At 33.0% G+C, this 21,275-nt stretch overlaps 1 protein-coding gene across 1 annotated transcript in view; it reads left to right on the top strand.

Moving 5' to 3' along the window:
- LOC143203159 (uncharacterized) overlaps window positions 1-21,275 on the top strand; it is a 57,833-nt gene that overhangs the window by 3,619 nt on the left and 32,939 nt on the right. The window contains exon 4 of the mRNA XM_076415295.1: window positions 619-987. Within this exon, the coding sequence (XP_076271410.1) occupies window positions 619-987 (369 nt within the window). The remainder of the gene's footprint in view (window positions 1-618; window positions 988-21,275) is intronic.

The raw sequence follows: 21,275 nt of genomic DNA, 5'->3' as shown, positions 1-21,275 counted from the left end.
TATTGTTTATCCCCACCTCAACTACTTTTCACAAAATGTGGATATTTAAGGCAAGAATAAGGTGAATGCCTTCACCACGATATTAAGGAGATAAGATACCAAGGAAAATAGAGTGTCTTGCTGATATCAGGCTGTTGGACAGTCCAGACAATATACAAAGAAGAACCTCACTGGGAAAAAGAAAATATTTTACTGATTTCTAATCAACATGTATTATAAATAAATATATCATTGAAGGTTTCAAAATATTTTTCAAGTATATCCTCTTTAATTTTAATAAAATAAAATCAAATCAACGATGTGTGAGATTTTTTTCAGTCAGTTTATAAAGGAGAGATTTCAGCCACTATTCAATGTTATTATAAAAGAACACATTGAGAGGGCTTTAAGATTTACGAGCAAAAATTAATTAGGACAATTACTATAGAAGACCCCGTCCCGAAGTCTAATATGTTGTTGAGACTTTTCCATAATAAAGTTCTATACATTAAAAATAACTTTAAAATTAATTCACAGTCCGTTTTAGTAACACAGTAATATCTGGTTACTCAACTATTATAAAAATGTACTGTGACATATTATTATAAAATATTATAATATGTTTTCTATTTCCTTTAGCATTTTAAACATCTCGAAGAACTCCACATCAGCAATTCGAACATCAACCAGATCAGCATGCATGCCTTCTGGGGCATTCCATCTCTAAAAATCCTCAATCTCAGCGTCAACAACATCAGCTCGGTATTCGATCACAACTTTCGCGGACTTGTCAACTTGATTGAGCTGAATCTAGACGACAACCGAATAGCGGCTCTGCCTAGTGGAGTGTTCAAACATCTGACTGAATTGAGAACGTTAAATCTGCAGCGTAACGCTCTTCAAGAATTAGTACCGAGAACTTTTCTCAAGTTGGTGAAGTTGCATGTGTTGAGAATTAGCGGTAATAAGTTTGACGAACTCGATCCTGAAGCATTCAAGGAGATTCCGGTATGTATGATAAAATGAAATATATGTCATAATAATTGAATAAAAAGCCAGTAGAATATTTGTGAGTAGTTTACTTAAGTTATAAAACATCATTTTGCCATAAATTCAGCCGAATAATATAAATTAACGAATTATGTAATATATACCTGTAATTTTTGAAATCAATAAAATTTTTCCATGATTTAGAAAATTGGGGGGGGTCAATTTATACACTTAAACTAATAGCCTTTAATTTGTTTTTATATGCAGTCGTATATTACTGTAGATAGTTCGATCCAGACCATTATATCTATGTAAAAATCAAATAAAAATAAATCTGTATTTTAGTACGGCCAACCTCGGTTAACGGTTTCAAAGAATTCCCAGATACGACGTACGGTGAAACGGCCAACACAAACTGAAGTAAATACGTGCTTCCAAACAAAAGACGTTCCACATTTCCAAAAAGTGAAAAAAGTAAAAAATTAGTGAAAGAATATTTAATACAACATAATGGATTTAAATATATTAATGAACAAAAACGAAGAATTAAGGACTAATAACGAGCGTCTGAACACCAATACTTGCAATTAACTAAGGATATGGCTGCTATCCGTTTGCAACTGCAGGATCACACTCAAGAAACGCCAAGAAAGCATACTAATTAGGAAGAAGAATACTATACTGATAAAGAGGAACTAGTATTAGAGGTAGGGGAATATTCTGATTGGACCGAGGTAAAAAACAAGAAGAATAAAAAGAGGAAGAAGTCGGAGATGACGCCTTGCACAATCGCAAAAAGTGCTAAAAATATTTTTTTAAAAAGAAGCAACAAGATAAAATTCTTCAAAAATTTGGTAATAATACCAGATTTCCAGTTTGATTTTCAAAATCACCACTGAACAATCGATCAAGTGCACAGAGTAACTGCGGCTATTGAAAAGGCATTTGAGGAAATAAAAATATTTCTGGATGTCTCACGAGCTTTAGATCGCCTTTAGTATTTGGGATTAATCTAAAAGATGAGCATATTGTTACCGCCTAACTATTATAAACTGCTGGAGTCATATCTTTTCGGAAGAAAATTTAGGAGTCTCGCACGAAATGGCCTTCTCGACATTTAAAACTATTTCGGCTGAAGTTCCACAAGGTAGCGTCTTAGGTGTACTCACTTATCGGCTCTACACTGCTGAAATCCCAAAAGCGAAAAAATTCTACTTATAACCTTCACTGACGACACAAAAAATACAATTAGCAGTCAACAAAATCTACAAATGGAAGGTAGATTGGATAATTAAACTCAATGGCTCCAAATCTTTTCATGCTAATTTTGCATCGCGCAAAATTATTATTTCATTCAATGGATGTCTGATTCCTCAAGCAGTATCAGCTAAATATCTCGGCATCCATCTTGACGTTAGATTAAATTGGAAACACCATGTTAGACAAAAATCAAAACACATTAAAACCAAAATACAATTATACTGGTTAGTCGTAAGACACTCTCAACTTCATATAAAATCAAAGAGATTGATTTTTTTGACAATCATAAAGTCAGTTTAGACCTATGGAATGCAAACATGGGGTTGCACTAAAAGTTCAAATCAACTAGTTACCCAACGGTGTCAAAACAAAACTCTTCGATTAATTACCAATACCTATCGCTACATAACAACGAAGCACTGCACGATGACCTGGAAATCAAATGGATTTGCAAAGTTCCTATATATCGTCTTAAAATGCGAAAGAAAATTACTAAATCATAATAATGTGGAAGCAATATAACTACTGGACAACGCGCATGAAATCAGAAGATTGAAGGTGACCAAACCATACCAATTTATATAAAGTGTATACCTTTAGTGTATACTATAGCTTAATTTATTATAGTTTTACAAATGAGGAATACGACTGAATAAGATTGAATAAAATTTTTCTAAACATAGCTAATAAAGATATTATCAAAAAAAATTACTGTAGAAAATATAGGGTTGTGTCAAATATATAGTGTTACTGTAAGTATTTTCAAAGGTTCCAAGTAGTGTTCTTTGTGTTGTTGGAATATGTCAACAGTGTAGAGCAGAGACAGGAGAGAGTCACCAGTATGTAGCTGTGTTTTTATTTAACAAAAACTGCTAGTCAGCTCGATAACCGTAGATGAAGAAATTACTATTCCACTCAAATTAGTGACCTGGCTGGATAAGACCGGATGTCTTCGGAAGTGACGCCAGTCGATCACAACCATCACCAGTTACATTACGTAATAGGTCTAGTCCAAAATTAGTAAAAAGTTGCTTTAAAATATAACAATATAAAAATAAAAAAGCACTTTTTAAAAACTGATGGTATAATATGAAAGTATTTTAGCCTCTGTGTTGAAGCTTTATTGTATATTTTTTGTTCGTTTTTTTTATTATGTTTTATGCGATGAAAATCTTCAGTGTACAGTATTAAAAAATCCATTATCTCTTAAAACTTCCATGTTAATCTTTTCCATAAATTAATCTCTTGTGAAATAGAGATTACAATTTTTTTTTATTATGTCCCTCAACGAAAATACAATAAAATTAAAATTTTATTATACCACTGGGGGATTTTCCAGCAAGTAACGACGGTTTAATACAAATTTAAATTAACGACATTTTAATCCACGAAGATGTGCGTAATATATCTATTTTTAATCTCAATATTTGTATCTTTATATTGCTCATGTGTAGGTACGTTAATTCCAGTAGTAAAATCTTCTGGTTCTGTAAGCTATGGGGTCATAAAATATTAACCTGAAAAGTTCGGTTAAACTAACTTTAATTTATTTTATACTAGCTGTATCCGACCACGCATTGCTATGAATCAGTCTGGGTGAATTTAAATGTACGATATTAAGAGTGCTTTTGAGTATATGTTATTTGCTTCCATTGTCTATATTTTAGGCCTACTTGTCTAAAATATTAATTTTTATGATAGAACCATACTATTTTTATATCTTACATATTTTAAATTGAGTAACTTTTCTTCTTTATATAGCATTCTCGCAGTTTTGTAATATGAAAAATGCAGCCGGATTAAACACACACACTTGCAATGTGCATTAGATTTAACTTAGAGAGATTCATTGTTACCTATTTAGTTAATATTATTAAACAAGTTCAACGTCGTACTGCAAAAACAAATTATAAGTAAGTTCCATTAACTTTTATCCGACAACTTGGGTTGAAACATTAACGAATATTAGATCACTTAATATCAATTACACCTTAAAATCAGTCACCATATCGGATACCGACGTTCAATGCGGAGTCTCAAGAACGCAGATGTACAAAAATTATAACCGAACATTCCCTACAAGCAATATAAAATAAATAAAATCACTGTTATTACAGCTAATTAATTTTCTATTATAAAAAAAAACGGTTTAGTTTTGTTCCTTGAAAAAAAATCACCCTGTACATTCGCTAATTATCTAATGATAATCTAATTAATCTGCGTCTAAAGAAAGACCATCCATATTTAATATTGTGGCGACCACCACCACCCTTTAGGCCACCAGGAATTCATCAACAACAACTACAAAGGTTGGCAACGCCGGTGGATTGGTATCATGCAGTTCCAGGCGATAAAAGACCATCACGACGACGTCTCGCTCTCTTTTCTTTTTTCCATTCCCTTGTAATAGTACCACTTCCACAGCGCTACCGTACTTCCTCTACCTAACCTAATATCCTATCAATTCTCCCGTCGACCACATGTTTAATTTAATATTAAAATAAATAGTATTTCTTCAACCAGTGTTTTCAGTTATCGTGCAAGTCCCTTCCAAAAATAGTGGTGAGTGTTCCGACAACTAATCGCAGCGGCAGCCACACATTTCGACCGACTGACCGACCCGACGAATATTCCTACAATATATTCTGTACATTTGATAATGTTTGGAAACCATAAAATGCTAACGCCAATCATCACAGATTTGATGCAACATGTCGACGGAGTAGTCAGTAAGGGCATAGAACATGAGACTGTACTCAATATCAGAAGAAAATAGTGTTCCCCAACCCAAGGCCCAGCTATTCTCTTTAGTTTTCTATTTCTATTTAGTTCCAAAGAAAGTTTGCGGGCATTTGGGCGTATCAATCCAACAGGTCTCGAATTATTGAACTACTGTAAATGTAAAGGCCATAGGGAGGATAATTTGTATCAAAAACATGAGATGTCAAAATGTGTAAAATAATCGGTGTTTGATACGCGTGCAGGTCTATCAATATTGCATGAAACAAAAGCAGGATTGTTAAACGCACTACCAGTTACCCAACATCGCTCCTGGTCCAAAAATAGAGTTAAGTGGAAATGATATCGACATTACACATGATCCATTAAATGAACCTCGAATTTGTATGGAGAGAATAATTTAGATTTACGAATATTAGTTATATTTATCAGGATTGGACGAGTGATTGTCGACAGAATCAGTAAGATGCAAGCTGCAATAAAGGAGACACTATCACGGTAACAACATGAAAGATGGGAATCGTACTATATGATCAAGAATCGGTGACCCATAAAACAAGTCATTTATCATATGGCAAACGATTGCAACTAAAGCCAAATATTAAAAATTAGATGCCTGGGGCCCGAACAATACGATCAACTGATCTGCTTACGCCAGTTCGACAATATTGGTAAAGAAAACAGATGGTGAGGCAAGGTTATATGTGAATTATCACTATGTAAACAAAAATATTTACATCTGATCTATCTCAGGAATGCTAGCAGGCAGTAAACGACGATCAGCTTATTGAAATTATTGTCTGTTCTGAATATAGGATTTAGATTTTTGAGTTATTAAAAGTATATAAGCTACCAGCAGACCCGGTAGACTTCGTACTGCCTCAATCGATAAACAAAATATCTAATAATCCGTAATTAATTTAAAAAAAGCTCGGTATGTATGAATTTTTATTATTATTTTTGATTAATTATACATGCTATTTCATGCTTAAAAAAATATATTTCCTCAAATACTGGCTATTCATAAGGTTTCAATTAGATATTTACAGACACACACAGTTACGATACAGTTTATTAATCAATTTAAAGCTTTCTGACAAACTATATTTTTTGTTTTGTTTTGTGGTGCGTAAATGAACAAAGATGACGGTTTTCCGACGCGCGAACATGCGACCTATAATTGTCCGTGCGCGAAACAGGAAAACTCCAAGTTGGTTCCACAAACTTCCAACAACTGGCCTTATGACTGGATTTATTTAAGGTCATCGCAAAGGCCAGATATACTGGAAATTGTAAAGGTTTAAAATCGAATGGTAAATCCGTTGGATTCATCGGTATACGCAGGATCAAGACATCCTCTCCTTTGTATTTTTCCTTTATGATAGTTGCCTCAATGACGTTATTCATAGTCTTTTTCGCAGCCAGTCTTCCTCCATTGCACAGTTGAGGTTGATTAATGTTGTGCAATATGATGACAACTGATCCTACATTTAACTTCAAATTGTGAGGAGGTAATCCAGGCAATTCCAGTGTATTTTAAAAACTTCGTGAGATAGTTGACTACGCCGTCCTTGTTCATAATGGTGTCAACTGATCTGAAGCAAACCAACTGTCCCGGAAGAAAATTCTGAATGATCGCATTTAGATCCTCGACAATCTCGAATCCTCGACTTTTTTCCTCCTGACCATTTTCTAAATGGACTGCCAAATGAACTACTCTAGAATATCTTTCATGGATCGCAAATGAAAAGATACGCCAAATTGCTTTGTTGGTATTTACACAGCGACTCATCTGGTACTGTGAGATTTCGACATTTGCATTGGTTACAGCAAAGACGGCCATATCGCTACCTTTGTTTCGATTTTTTCTGTTAAATTTTTTGATAAATATTTTGATTTTGTTTGATATTTGATATTTTGACAAAGTACATATTTACATATATACTTTAACGAATTCGCAGAGTTACAATATCCAACATTGATGTGAGTCTCAAATGCTTTGGATAATATTGGGGAGTATGGCATGATTCAACGATTGTCTACAACAACATTTTGTCCTTTAAGCTTCACAAGTACCGATCGACCATTGTCCTCAACTAATCGCCGATGATACAATGGGTATCCATAATTTCCCGTTATTGTTTCACCAATCAAGTCTCTTGGGTATCGCTTGGAACACTTGCCATCAATCATACAGGGTGTATTGTAGTTGAAAACTCCGCAAGATCTACATGCAATACTATATACAATTTTGGGTCAACTGTGGGAAAGTGTGCATAAAATTGCCCTGTATAATATGTGTAGCGCCAAATGATGCAGCTCGTTCCAGGATCACATGAGCACTGTGTCTGTGGAATCGCTCAATTTCATTATGTCGTGCTTGCTTCTGTACACCTATCTATATAAGCCTATCCGCTTCATTGTCACTCTCGAAAGAACGCAGTTCTGACATAGCAATACGACTATTTTCTTGATCTGTCTCTCTCTGGTCATCAGTGCCGTTAGCACGTGAGGTAGCTCTTCGCACATTTGATTGACTGCGACGACCTACGTCAGGTCGTCTTCTCCTCGGCATCGTAAATTTTAATTAATCAAAGTAAGAAAAGTTTTCGCGCACTGAGCAGTAAAGTAGCACTATCACAAAAAATCAACAAATAAAAGAGCACATAATTTGAAATATCACTATCACAAAGGATCACAGAAGGTAAGAAAGTTCTCGCGCACGTAGACTCTCGGATTCGATCGTCGGTATAAAAAACAAAATTGTTGTTTTTATTTAATTTCGAGCATTTTCATATTTATTCACCTTAAAACTTTAAACCTTACCTGAAATTCCACAAATAATTCAAGACCAAAATTATCCAAATCGTTCCAGTCGTTCTCAACTTTTAGCGAGACTAACGAGCAACGATTCTTTTATATATATATATATATATATATATATATATATATATATATATACATATATATATATATATATATATATATATATACATATATATATATATATATATAAATATATATATATATATATATATATATATATATATATATATATATATATATATATATAGATAATTAGAACTTGTTGAATGACTAAAAATAATTTAATGGGTATTTAAACACTATATAATATTCTTTAAGTGTCATTTATATGTATCAATTTTATTTCAGGGCAATTTTCTTTTAAGACTACAGTTATTGAATTGTGAGAATAATATAATAGGCACAAGAATAGATAATAATTCTAGAAATATTATTGTTTATTGTCAACTAACATATAACTAGAAATCCCGGTGAACTGAATGAGGTCAGATTGGCTGTATTAGAATTCAAATTTAGAATACCGGTTTAGTTGCAAACTCATCAAAGACTATTATAAAAGTATTATATAGAATAGCCACAAAGATTAAAATCTAGAATAATACAATATTTTACCGATTTAGTTGTAAATTTATCAAACAACTGTTCTAAAAATATTGTATAGGAGAGCCAGGAAGATTTAAATCTAGAACAATACAATGTCATTGTTATTTAGTTTTAGAACTATCAAATATAATATAAACGGTATATGGGAGACATATAATTCAAGAACTAGGTTCAAGATTTAAAATAAAAAGTTATTCCAAGGTTAGTTATAGTAACAAAATATTAATATAAAAATAAAATGTGAAATGACTGGGGGTAACTAATGATATGATAATAACATTTTGGCACTGTTATAAAAAAATCCTAACACTATTTTTCTGTTATAAAGACTCCCTAACAATTTTGTTTATCGAATAGTTTTAATTATAAAATATACCCACATAGTTAGCTAGGATTCTGTTCTCGACGATATTTTTCAGATATAGAAAAGTCCCCAAAATGGCAATAATTTATTGGTACTGACTGTATCCAAGCCTACAGTTCGATTTTGTGTAATTTCAATGTATATTTGTATTATAACGTATATTTTAAAAATAATATTCTAAATTCTCTCCTTGTATGTATTAATTTACGCAAAATTCCACATCGGCATAAATTTAGGACAAAATATTCAAGACTTTTGTCCTAAACAAAACACTTTATTGATAAACCTTAGATATAACCTAAAATGTTAACAAAGTTTAAATGAAATATGAATAAAAACTTACACCAGGTAGAAATATATAATACGTGTCTAGAAGATAATTGAATAATATTACTTTTGTATGAATATAAAAAAGCAAACAAAGCAGACGTAAAATATATTTCTCTTATTTCAAACTCTTAGGGATATTCTGGAACGTTTTCTAGAAGAAATATCTTGAAGGTGTGTCTTAATGTATACAATGATTTATAATGTATAAAAACAAAAGTATTTTATTATATAGGCAAATATAGGTCATTATTGAGTACATTTAGTTAATCAATACTTTCCAGGCTACTTATAACTTAAACGATCCAAAATCGGTCGTAGTTGAAAGTAGTATCGTTTTATTAAATGTTTTAGAAGTCGTGTCACCATCTCTATTAGCCTTATTAGTATTAAATAAGCTAAAAATTTGACTAATTCTGACTCATTTTATGGTGTTTATAATTCGGTTTTTTACTTCATTATTTAAAATATCATGCTCCACTAGGCTTCAAATAATATTCCAGGAACTGTCCGGATAAAATGGTCCTGAACAATGAATTTCCATATTCTGCAAAAGAATGAAAATTCCTTATATTAACTGCTAAACAGGTGCGAATAGGTGTAGTGGACGTCCCTTGTTCAGGGGATGTCTCCCAGAAAATTCTGATGGTCGGCTTCTTATGTAGATCACGAGCTGAAGGGCACTTTGCTTGTACTGGTACATTCGTTGATGCTATCCTAGCTTGTGTGTCAGCTATGGTAGATAACACTTGCGTTATTTGGCACTGGAAGTTGCTATTACCCCCTGTTATAATTTTGGGATTCCCAATATATAATTATTTATCGAAACTGCTCCCTGACTAACGTCCGTGTTACCCGTCCATATTCATTGCGTTTCTTCGATCTGCTGCTTAATTTCTTCCATTTTATTTCATACCTTGTAAGTTCTTTTCCCATAAGTATTTGACAAGCAGATATCCTAAATATTCTGATGTTAGATATACGCCTATTTTTGTAATAGAAACCACTAACACTTTCTTGACAATAATCATACTCTTTTTCCCTCTTTCGAGACTGACGCGCTGTCAACCACGTTCAATATTATCGACCTTTGTATGCCTGGTTCTCTTGTTCGATAACATAATGCAACTCTAACATCCAATCTCTGTCTTCGGTATTAAGCCTACCAGCTGGGAAGTGAACTTAGAAATCATTCTACAAGACATCAGGTCTTGTTCAGCCTGGTTAGTGGTGTAACTGTGTGGTGTTACTTTTGAACATTTGCATTTAGACATTAATAAATGTAAACAACCACAAATATAAATTTACGACCATGCTCCAGCAGATTTTGAACCAGTGCCTATTGTAACAGTTGAAGGACAGTCCTGGCACCTTGACTACTACGCCAGTGACACTCTTTGTGGTTTCAATTATTCGTAGACAAGTGACAGCCTGCAAAACTGGATGAAATGGAGTATATTTGCGGTCGATCTCTAAGTTGGTACCTGGCTAGTTGACTGGACGTTAAATTCAGCAGTAAAGAGGTCTAGTTAGAATAAATCCTAGTTGATAAGAAACAGTTTCTGAAATATAATTAAAAATTTAAAATACAATATACCTATGCCTTATATTTCATTAATTGTTTGTTTTATAATATATTGGAAAACATTTTCATGTCCGCTTAAAAATTTATAAATATATGCTCGACTAACGCAGCATATATCAAAGAAATAAAAAAACAGTTCAAAAAAATGAACTGTAAAAGTTTCGTTTCAAAATCCCTTGATGAAATTTCACTTTAATCTTTCCTCATGGAGATTACCGTCCTTTTTATTGCCGCTCAACAGAAACAAAACATATCAGGGTGATTAAATTAAACTTTTGTTACGGCGCGGGGATTTCCATTTGTAAAAAAACAGGCTAAATGCCCGTTTAAATTCGTAGAAGTGACGCGTTCCGTAATACTGCTCGCCGAGGGTACATTTGTATCGAGGTTGATTAAAAGAACGATGATTTTTTTGCGCTTTAACAATTTCAACAATTTTATTTGAATTTCCACGCTTTTTTCCAGCCTTGTTTAACGGTTATGTAGTTTGTAACGAAAACATTTTGAATAAAATATTATTTTCTTGATAAAATATTCCTTTTTATCAGGAAATAGAGTCACTGTTACATATTTATATCACCGGTCATACATGGAGAAGCTTTTGAAGTTCATATAATATTTACTATACATGACATAATGACATATATGTTATAATGTTACGTTAAAAATTAAAACGCGTTTAGTTATTTAATCTTCTAATTTAAAAAATGCGCTGTTATATAAATAATGTAGTTTTATTTCCATTACACCGAAGATATTTGAAGACACCGACTATAGAATAGGCAGACTTAGAATACTATCTCGCCTATATACAGTTGAAACCAAATTTTGTTCATCTTAAAAACCTGAGTGTGTGCCAAGTTTCTTTACGAGGGCGGTCCGATAAGTATTTAGCCTCTCCACCTGATGACCCCACTATGGACTGAGTATCTGGAAGCGGATGTGTCCGCAGATTTTAGAAAAATGAAATAAATTTGGAATGAACATGGTCGTACGTCGGTTTTCGATGAGCCACGTCCAGGTGCCCCGAAAACATGTACCACGGAGCATAACATGACAAAAATCCACTATCTTATATTGGCAGATCGCCGATTGGAGGTACGCGAGATAGCTGAGACAGTAGGACTTTCAAAAGATCAAGTGGTTGATATACTATGATCACGAAATATAGGGTATCGACGATAACTCGCAACACTTTATTCTGGAACCTCTGGAGGATATCTATGTTAGATGTTAGATTTGCTAGTAGTACCCACAGTTCAATACCATAGGTCCAGATGGACATAAGTATTGATTTATACTGCAAAACCTTGCTATCTAGTGATAATTTAGATTTACGCCCCATCAGCCAATACATTTGGTTTAGTTTAAGCCCAAAGTGTTTGCGTTTTGTCGCTATATGTTTTTTCCTTGTCAGACGCCGACTAAATGCATTCCCAGATATTAACGTCGTCTATTTGCGGAAGTTCATGATTATACAGTTTTACTGTTCTTCTGCAAAAGGTGAATGTCATATGGGTAAATTTTGTCTCATATGCTTTGATACGCCACGTTTTCAAGCACTTTGTTAAGATGAAGTTGTGGCTGATATTAGATCCTCGTGTGATTATAAAACCGCTGCATCGTCAGTATATGTTGCAACAGTAGTGTTTTTTGAGGTCGGTAGGTCAGCTGTATGTATAAGATATAACAATGGACCGAGAACACGACCCTGCTGAACAACCGAATATATGGGCTGTGGGTATGTGTATTCGTTGCCGTAAAACCATTTCAGTGTTTCAGTTTTTGATGCAGTTTAAGCGCAATTCAAATGAGTTTCTGCCTCTTTTCGTGACCGACGCTGAAACATGGAGGCACTGGTAAACACCAGAGACAAATGAACAGTCGAAATAGCGAACGTGCTCCGAAAAACGAAGGGTGTCATATCGGCCGGCAAGGTGGTGGCTGACGTCTTCTGGGATTTACAAAGTGTGGTTTACATCGACTACCTGGAGAAGGGTAAGACGGTCACAGAGCTGTATTCGCCGACTTATTTTTGTTTCCGAACTTGAAAAATTCAATCACCAGGTAGAAATTTCAGTCGAATGAGGGGGTCATCACGTCAACGAGACCCACAACAACGCTAGGTCTAGTGTATCGCGTGAAAAGGGGACTGAGTTGAGAAGCAAATTGCTATTTTCTAAAATATATTTTTTATATTTTAAAGTCTCTTTTTACCAACGACGGTTTTTCTGGACTGGACCTACTCTTTAACGTGGGCTCCGAACCATGATCCTCGGCATTAAGCTTACCAACTGGCGAGTGACCAACTTGGAGATCATCCCAGAAGACATCCGGTCTTACCCAGCTTGATTGCTGGCGTCACTGGGATCGTTTTCCTTGTCGGATTTTACACTATTGACTTGGATAGTCCCAATATTAAACAATCACAGTCATAAATTTACGACCATGCCGTAGTAGGATTCAAACCCGTGACTATCGCAACAGTAGGACCATCGTGTCGCCTTTATTACTGCGCCAGCCAATATTTTATTTAAATACTAGTCAATATTTGTATAAAACGTTTTCAAGATGTAACAAAAAACAATACCGAATCTGATATATTCTAATTTATTTCATAATTCTACATTATTACTGCCTTAAATATTATAAAGTAGAAAACTATTAATTAAAAAATAATTTGTTTAAAATATTATATGTCCAATTTATTATATTTAAGAATATAATATTTGCACTGACTAAAAATAATAGTTACGGGTTACAATTTTAAATACGAAACCTCCTTAGCTTTTTCAGAGATATTTAATTTGACTATCCGTATTATACGTAGTCGTACAAAATTTTTCAATTTTTGCCCTTTGCAATACTGTTTATCTTTTTCACATATAATAACAATCAACACATAATTATTATTACATTGCCTTTGCTCAGAATGTTGTGCATAATGAATTGTTTTTAAACAGATCACCATTTGCTGACATTTGCTGACATTATCACATATACGCTCAGTTCTTAGTCTTTTTGGTTTTATACTGTCTAGTTCTTATTAGCATAAAGTTGAAGACACAAGGTTGAAGAAACCACTTCCAACCTTCTCAATATACTTCCTTTGAAAAAAATATTGTCTTCAACTTGCTTGTAGTTCTTTTTGAATAATTTAATCTACGCAATTCCTTATTTCAATACTTAACTTTTAGCCTTATTTTTTATTTGGATAGATTGAGGGAGACGATTTGTCAATATATAAGTATTATACATTTCAATACATTTATTAATATAGATTTAATTAATAATTTTAGATTATATTTAGGACCTATTACTAAAATTACAATTAAGTACTGTATCTCGGTTAAGTAATTCAATAATTATTCCACATTGGGGTTCATAATCATATAGTCGGTTTGAAATACAAAGAATAATCCTATTTGGAAGCTTGATGTAGAAGGTTATTATTATGACATGATATGAGGTTTCCTGAAGGTTATCGTCGTTTACTTTTAAAAACCCTTTCTGCGCTAGAGTAGAATCCTTTGGGGAGTAATTAATTTTATTAGAACCTTTTTATCCTGGTTGAAAACAATACTCATATTTTGTATTTGTATTTAAACATATAACATTTAGTTTAACTGCTAGAAAAATTAAGTTTTTACAACAATTTTCCTTAAAATTATAAACAGAAATAGAAAAAATAAATATAACCAATCAAATATAAAATTGCTAAAAAAAAAGATAATAAACCTGTCATCTACGACCCTTTAGTGATTCAGACGCATTAAACATGATTACGGCTATGCCCATTTACGTTCAAATTCTACATTTGAAAGTGTTGTGGCACCCACAGAGAATTTGAATTCCAATGGCGTTTATCTGCCACATATTTTCCACTAAATATAATCATTAAAATGGTAACATATTGTAAAATTTATTTTCAATAATTTAAAAGAATTCGATGCAGTATGGAGTATTACACGTACTGCTTGCAAAAATTTGGTGATTAGAAAGTGTATAGTGGGCATGAAAATATGTGATGGTTGTTAATATACTGAAAATAGTAAAGATTGTAAAATATATCGTGGCATAAGTATCATATTATTTATCGGGAATATGTTTATGAATATCACATAAATATTAACTGAAAAAGCTCGCGACGAGACGAGTTTTTAAACTACGGTTCCATTAGTTGTGTGCAAGTGTTTATAATTAATGCAATTATCCTAAAGGCATTTAACACCAGATATCGATTTCAATTCGATGATGCAAATTCCTTGATATAATATACGCCCATGACAGAGCTATATTTTCACCTTATAGTTCGTTTTGAAGATTTTATTTCTTAAGAATTAATGAAGGAAAGATCAAAGTAGACAATGGACGGATCGCCTACTACAAATCTTACTAATCCTTTTTTATTACTCCGAAACTTGGACACCGTTACGGTTTGACATTTGTAGGCTTGAGTTCTTTAAAATGCGATTTTCAAGGCTGATTTTAAATTTTCTTGAGATATTTTAGTGACCGTGTCGGTACTAATATATAGTGCAGATGTAAGGCGCAAAAGATATTTTCAATAGAAACCGCGGCAATTTCAAATTTATTAAAACAAAGCGTTAAAACAACGTTTGCCGGTTTGTAACCCGTAATTATAATTTGAAGAATTTTCAGAAGTTTGGCAAACGAAAGACTTTTGCAAGCTCATTCCGTTACATATTCGAACTTTTCTAACAGCATTTTATCTCTTTTCAATAGAAGAAAATGACAAGGATTATATTATCTGACTGTAAAATGAATTTACAACTTTAGACAGACACATTGACACTCGTGTTGACTGCTATTTTGAATTGACTATATATATAGAGATTGGTTTGAAAATGTGAGCCTTAAGATGAAACTATAATTTTCCAAGAAAATCTCTAGCGTTTTAAATCCATTTAGGTACGATAATATGAGTTTGGTAGATTTTCACAACGGTGGTACATACTTTTCACATTTTTTTGAAGCTCTTAAAAATCAATATACGTTTTTCAATTAGTTATAGGCTGTAGACTGTGGTTTAGTATAAGATGATGAAAATCCACTGCATTTTCGAACTTATTGAGTGATTTTCTTATTTTAAACTATTTTTTTTTAAAGCCTATTATGGAAATTATTTTAAAATATACGAAAACATGACGTTAAATACGTTCTATGAAACATCAGCTTTTGAATATAAACCACTGTTGTTATATCGAAACTATTTCGTTTTGAAAAATTGTTTGATCTGGCGCAGCATATTTGTGTGTATTTAAAAAATTTTAAAGTTGATTTTTCAAAAATATGTATTCCGGAAATTCACGCAAATATGCGTCTATAAAAATTTTGCTCGTATTACAGAGATTATCGCATTTCATATACATTTGAACGTCGAAATATAAAAAATGCTGATGAATAAATATCTGGTTGACATGACAATAATATGTGGTTATTGATAATATGAATTTTAATCTATCGGCTTTGCAAATTATTGTTTTGTATCTCCCGTAAAATCTTTGTTATTAACTGTCTAACAGCTTATAAAGGAATTTACATAAATCAAATATACTCAATACTATAACAATCCCGACATATTTCTAAATTTATTATCAGATTTTTCTTTAGTTTGCATTGTTTTGTTAAGGTTATTGGTTTGGCGAAAACCTTAATTTATTTTTTTAAAAGTTTTATCGAAGCCGAGCTTAATCATATCATTTCAAGCACTAATCAATGATATACCATTTTGTTCGACGAGCTTTTATCAATTTTCTGATAACACCTTTTCTCTATCACTATAAAATGTGAGATTTTTTGGCATAAAGCTGGTCCAAGTGTTTTTAACAAGCCTCTTTTGAAGCTAAACTTACAAAGTTAAGCGAGTTTTGCAGAGATTGGAATACTAAAATTGTTTTTGATTGAGGCAGATTATCACGAAAGATTTAATGCTAATAGACCATTTGTTACTTATTCTTATTAAAGTACTCAACTCTCATTCACTGAACTGTGAATTTTCAACAAGCAATATTTCTTCTTAGGGTTTGAAGAAATATTGAAGTTATATATTGAACGCTCTATAGTATAGCTCCATTAAAGCAGTGTCGGAATATTCCAATATTATTTTTTATTCTAAATATATTACAACGAATTACCATTTGTGCTAGAATATTACCCATGTTATTCTTCTTCTTATAGAGTAATAAGATGGTAAAAGTCGGTTGATGAATGGAATTTACTTCTAAGTCAACTTTATTTGTATGCATATTTTTAATTGAAGTTAATTACATCTGAAATTAAAAAGTATTTTGTTAATCGAGATTTAGCGGTGTTTCGGTAAAATATGCGGAAAAATATATTAAATATGTTAATATAATTGTAGATTGTCATTACCTATTACAATTTTGTAAAATTAATCTCCAGCAAATTATTAATATAAGAAAAGCTATTAAATGACTTTTTTTTGTTCTGGCCTAAAAAACCAGGCGGTGGAATGCATGACGCATACCTGGTCGCGGAGACTTGCCCTGGAGTGACAAGTTGGACCGGGTTATCTGGGACTGCTTCTGGGCTTACCAATACACTAAACCCAAACCGCCTCACAGTTGACCCCTGTGGATCGCTACTGCTACTGCATTAAATTTGGGGATATGGCACCCGCTGATCGGACAGCCGTTATTGGGCAGGAGGGCCCGGCGATTTTATTGATTCGCGAACCTGGGTTAACACACAACTGGATACTGTTTTATGGGGCAAAAGTTATGACTGTAGCGACGGATGAGGTCGTTTCATCCTGGAAAAGGGGGGGAGCTTGGCGGTGACGCGGTGCTAAGCTCCCAGCATGTCGACCAGCTCGCGAACAAGCGCGTTTTCAGAAGAACTTGAGCTGAGTTGTTCTTTGTGGAATGATTGAGATATGAAGTGCTTGATTTCTGGAGTGTCAGTTTCCCTATGAATTTGATTATTTCTGACAAACCATGGAGCGTTTAATATTCTCCTGAGGAGTTTATTTTGGAAAACTTGAAGCCGTTTGACCTGGTTGGGTTTAGCAAACTTGAAGTAGACATTAGATCCGTAGAGGAGTACGGACCGAATTAACATCTTGTAAAATAAGCATTTGATGGAGATGGGAAGTCTGCTAGAAGGGCAGATCAGAGAAAATAGCAGGTTTGCTATCCCCGAACCTTTTTGGATTGCTTTCTGGATTTGGGAATGCCAACCGAACCGCTGGTCGAAGTAAAGACCTAGGTACGTGACGTTATCCAGCCATGGAATTATTGCATTGTCGATCTTAAGTTGCGAGACGCGCAGTGCGTAACGCTTGACTAAATGACTTTCCTGTCTAGATTGTTCTTGTTTTTCTGTCAACAGTTTATTCATTGAAACCTTAAGTTATTGTAATGTGACCTTCTGTATGATTTGCGTTCTCATCTACTAACTGCTCTAAGATAGCCTTTGCCACTTTGCATTAGAATCATCATTGATTATTCAACTACATACATCTTAAACATTAATATTGTTAGTCATATGGAAAAATACATAGTAATTGAAATTTCAAATCGTATGCTCATTCGTGCTATAAAAATGGTTGGGTTAACAAATATTAATATTGTAATTATCTCATTAGGATTTTTTACTCAAATTTTTTAAAATTCCATCTATAGATATAATCCAAAGTCAATAAATTTTCTAAAAATCATTATGATACTTGATTTGAACGAAGTGTTATAAATAATATCAGCATATTGTGTTTGTTATCGGGATATGCAGATAATAGCATACATGGACTTTTGAAATAAAACAACAAGTTGCTTACTACCTCACACATTTAATTTTAAGATTTACCCACCCTTTTGAAAAATCCTACATTATAAACAAATTTAAAAAGTAATGTCTGAATAACTGTGTCTAAAGCATGTACAGAGGAATATAATACATTAAGAGAGCAATTTATAATGGATAATTAATAGATAATTAATAGATAAAGCTGGGCCTTAAATATTATTAAACCCCTTGCTGTGTCTTAGTGCTTTGTATACCATAACCTAGCTCTCATTGCTTAAATAGGTTTGGCGACCTGTTTCCCAATGCACACTACGGAGTTTTCTATCGCTTTTTAGTTTGTTTTGGACTTTTATTTCAAAGACAGTGTACCTAGGGGTGCAGTAAACTGCATATATTAACGTTTTGGTTTTGCTCTCTGTGAACTTTATTGAGTATTTTGTCCGTGTGAAACTCCTCCAGGAGATAATGTTTGATATTGCTTGTAATAATAAAGGCTGTTCATTCCTGGCTATTGCCCGATGGATGGTTCGTGTGTAATTTTTAAATGTACTTTGATATCTAGTTATAAAACTCGGTTCAGATATTAGGGCTTTGCCTATAAGTTCACTTTGGAGGAAGGTTTGCTATTCTTTACATATTTTCGTCAAGCGATTGGATATTGAATCTACTAATTTTTTTTTGGAAATACTGCTAAACCACTGGATGATGCTATTTAACATTTTGTCTATCATTTTTCCACTATATCGTTGTCTGCTGGACCTTATCAAGCAGAGTTTCCAGTAGCCGTGTAATATCATAAATCTCCAAGTTTAATTCCGCTTGCTCTGCTGGTATATTTTGTGTCCAGGTTGCGCCTGCATATATCTTATTTTTCTTATTGTCTCTTGGGGTGTGGATTAATATATTCTTTTCGGCTCTGTCACCTGAGTTTGGCACCTGCTGATTATCTTCGGCCGTAGGTGAATATCTTTTTCTCCGCATTGCTTAGACGTTTTACAACTTTTGTAGCCGACAAGCTAAACAGCTGGCCAGGTGTTTAAAGAATAGACTCAAATACAGTAATAAACGTGAATGAAACACACCAACTGATTTAATTAGACTTTGTTGGAAATGTGCGTTTGTTCCTCTATGCGGATGAAAACGATTTTAACGCAGCTTCTAATGCATACCAGTATAATCTGCGTGGATGTACGTAATTTTGTAACCGGAATACTCTGACGATAATTAAAGCCAGCGTTATTTTTTCCCGTTCCGTTTCGACATTTCTATTCATATCCGTCCGACTCTCGCGTTAAATAAAATGGTTGGGGATATTTATAGGAGGGTCGTTGTGAAGGAATGCGACCTCAATAAGGCTGGCAATAAAATCAGGCTAGCGTCTCCATTTGCAAGACAAGCATCATCAACGCTGTAGTTATAAGATCGAATGAGATGAAACTTCAATATAACCGTCTTTACTGTTCATTTAATCTAAAAAAAATATTTCTACTTTATAACATAAAATGTGGCGTTCAATTAGTTTACATATGTGACACCATAAAGTTAAAATGGAATTATAAATGTAAAAAAAATCCATTTTAACTTCAAAACACTTATACACCAATATCTTTAAAAATAATTTTCTCAAAAACTAATTTGTACATTGATTTGCTCATTTGGGCATTTATTAATATTTTTGAATTTAATTTATTGACTAATTCGTGAACACAACGAATTGTTTATTAATCGAAGGTACTGCATCGATAGTCTGATTCTTGAGAATTTAGTAGCCATGAGGAGTACCTTGGGAACAGATCACACTCTTTACATTCGGTAATGTTACAAATAGGGTAACTCGAGGTTGAATATTAGTAATTTCATAGAAAATAAATACATTATTAGAGATTCCCATGCGATCTAAATCATCAAGAATGGGTGAAAAGTTAACCAGTTTATTTGTGAGGACCCGAAATACCGAATCTTACATACAGGCCCACATCCCTACATGTATAAAGTTGGCAAGCCTAAAATTTAATATATTAAAGAACTATGCTGCTTTTTATGCACAGTAATGTGTGTAAGGACACGAAATTTAGATGAACAAGCATTGAAGTAAATAGTTACATACGCGCAAATCGTTGGTCAGTTACTATTCGTTTTATTTTGTCCGTCTATCTTCATCAAATGCATAACTCGCGCTCAATATATGGCAAGCAGGTGGTGTACACTATGGTAATTTTATTTTTCAAAATAAGATTGTTGTAATGTAAATATTGGCTTACAGCTTTGATTAACAAATCTTAGTCTGGTTAATCTCATTCTTATATAAATGGACCCGTGAATAAGCAAAAATACTGCTACTAGTATTTTTGAGTCTAAAGCAATCCTAGTGATTGTGATGGATGGGCCACGAATTGCCAGCCAGTATATTTAGAAGATAAAGTTCATCTTTGAATATTATTTTTAACAAATTCTATTGTTCATAATTTAAAAAACATTTCAATTCGTAAAAAAATGAGCATATATATATAAAATAAGCAATCTTCGAATGAAATGTTTTTTAAATTATTAAACAATAGAATTTGTTAAAAATAATATTCTAAAATGAACTTTATCCTCTATATATATATATATATATATATATATATATATATATACACTGACGTTATCGCATGCCAATTCATTTATAACAGTTCTTAAATACTTTGAGAGATGTTTTAATTTGAGATATAACAGCAAATATAACATTCAACTTCTCTTTAAAAATGTCGTAACAGTTTCTTCTACCCAGTATATTCCCAGTATTCTTTCGGTGGGATTTGAGAAGTATCATAA

The sequence above is a fragment of the Rhynchophorus ferrugineus genome, unplaced genomic scaffold (genome assembly GCF_030347505.1).
Source record: "Rhynchophorus ferrugineus isolate W39M unplaced genomic scaffold, kcgeb_rfMv2 rfM9, whole genome shotgun sequence".
Taxonomy (NCBI): domain Eukaryota; kingdom Metazoa; phylum Arthropoda; class Insecta; order Coleoptera; family Curculionidae; genus Rhynchophorus; species Rhynchophorus ferrugineus.
Note: the sequence above shows the minus strand (reverse complement) of the source record. Positions and strands in the feature narration are given on the sequence as shown.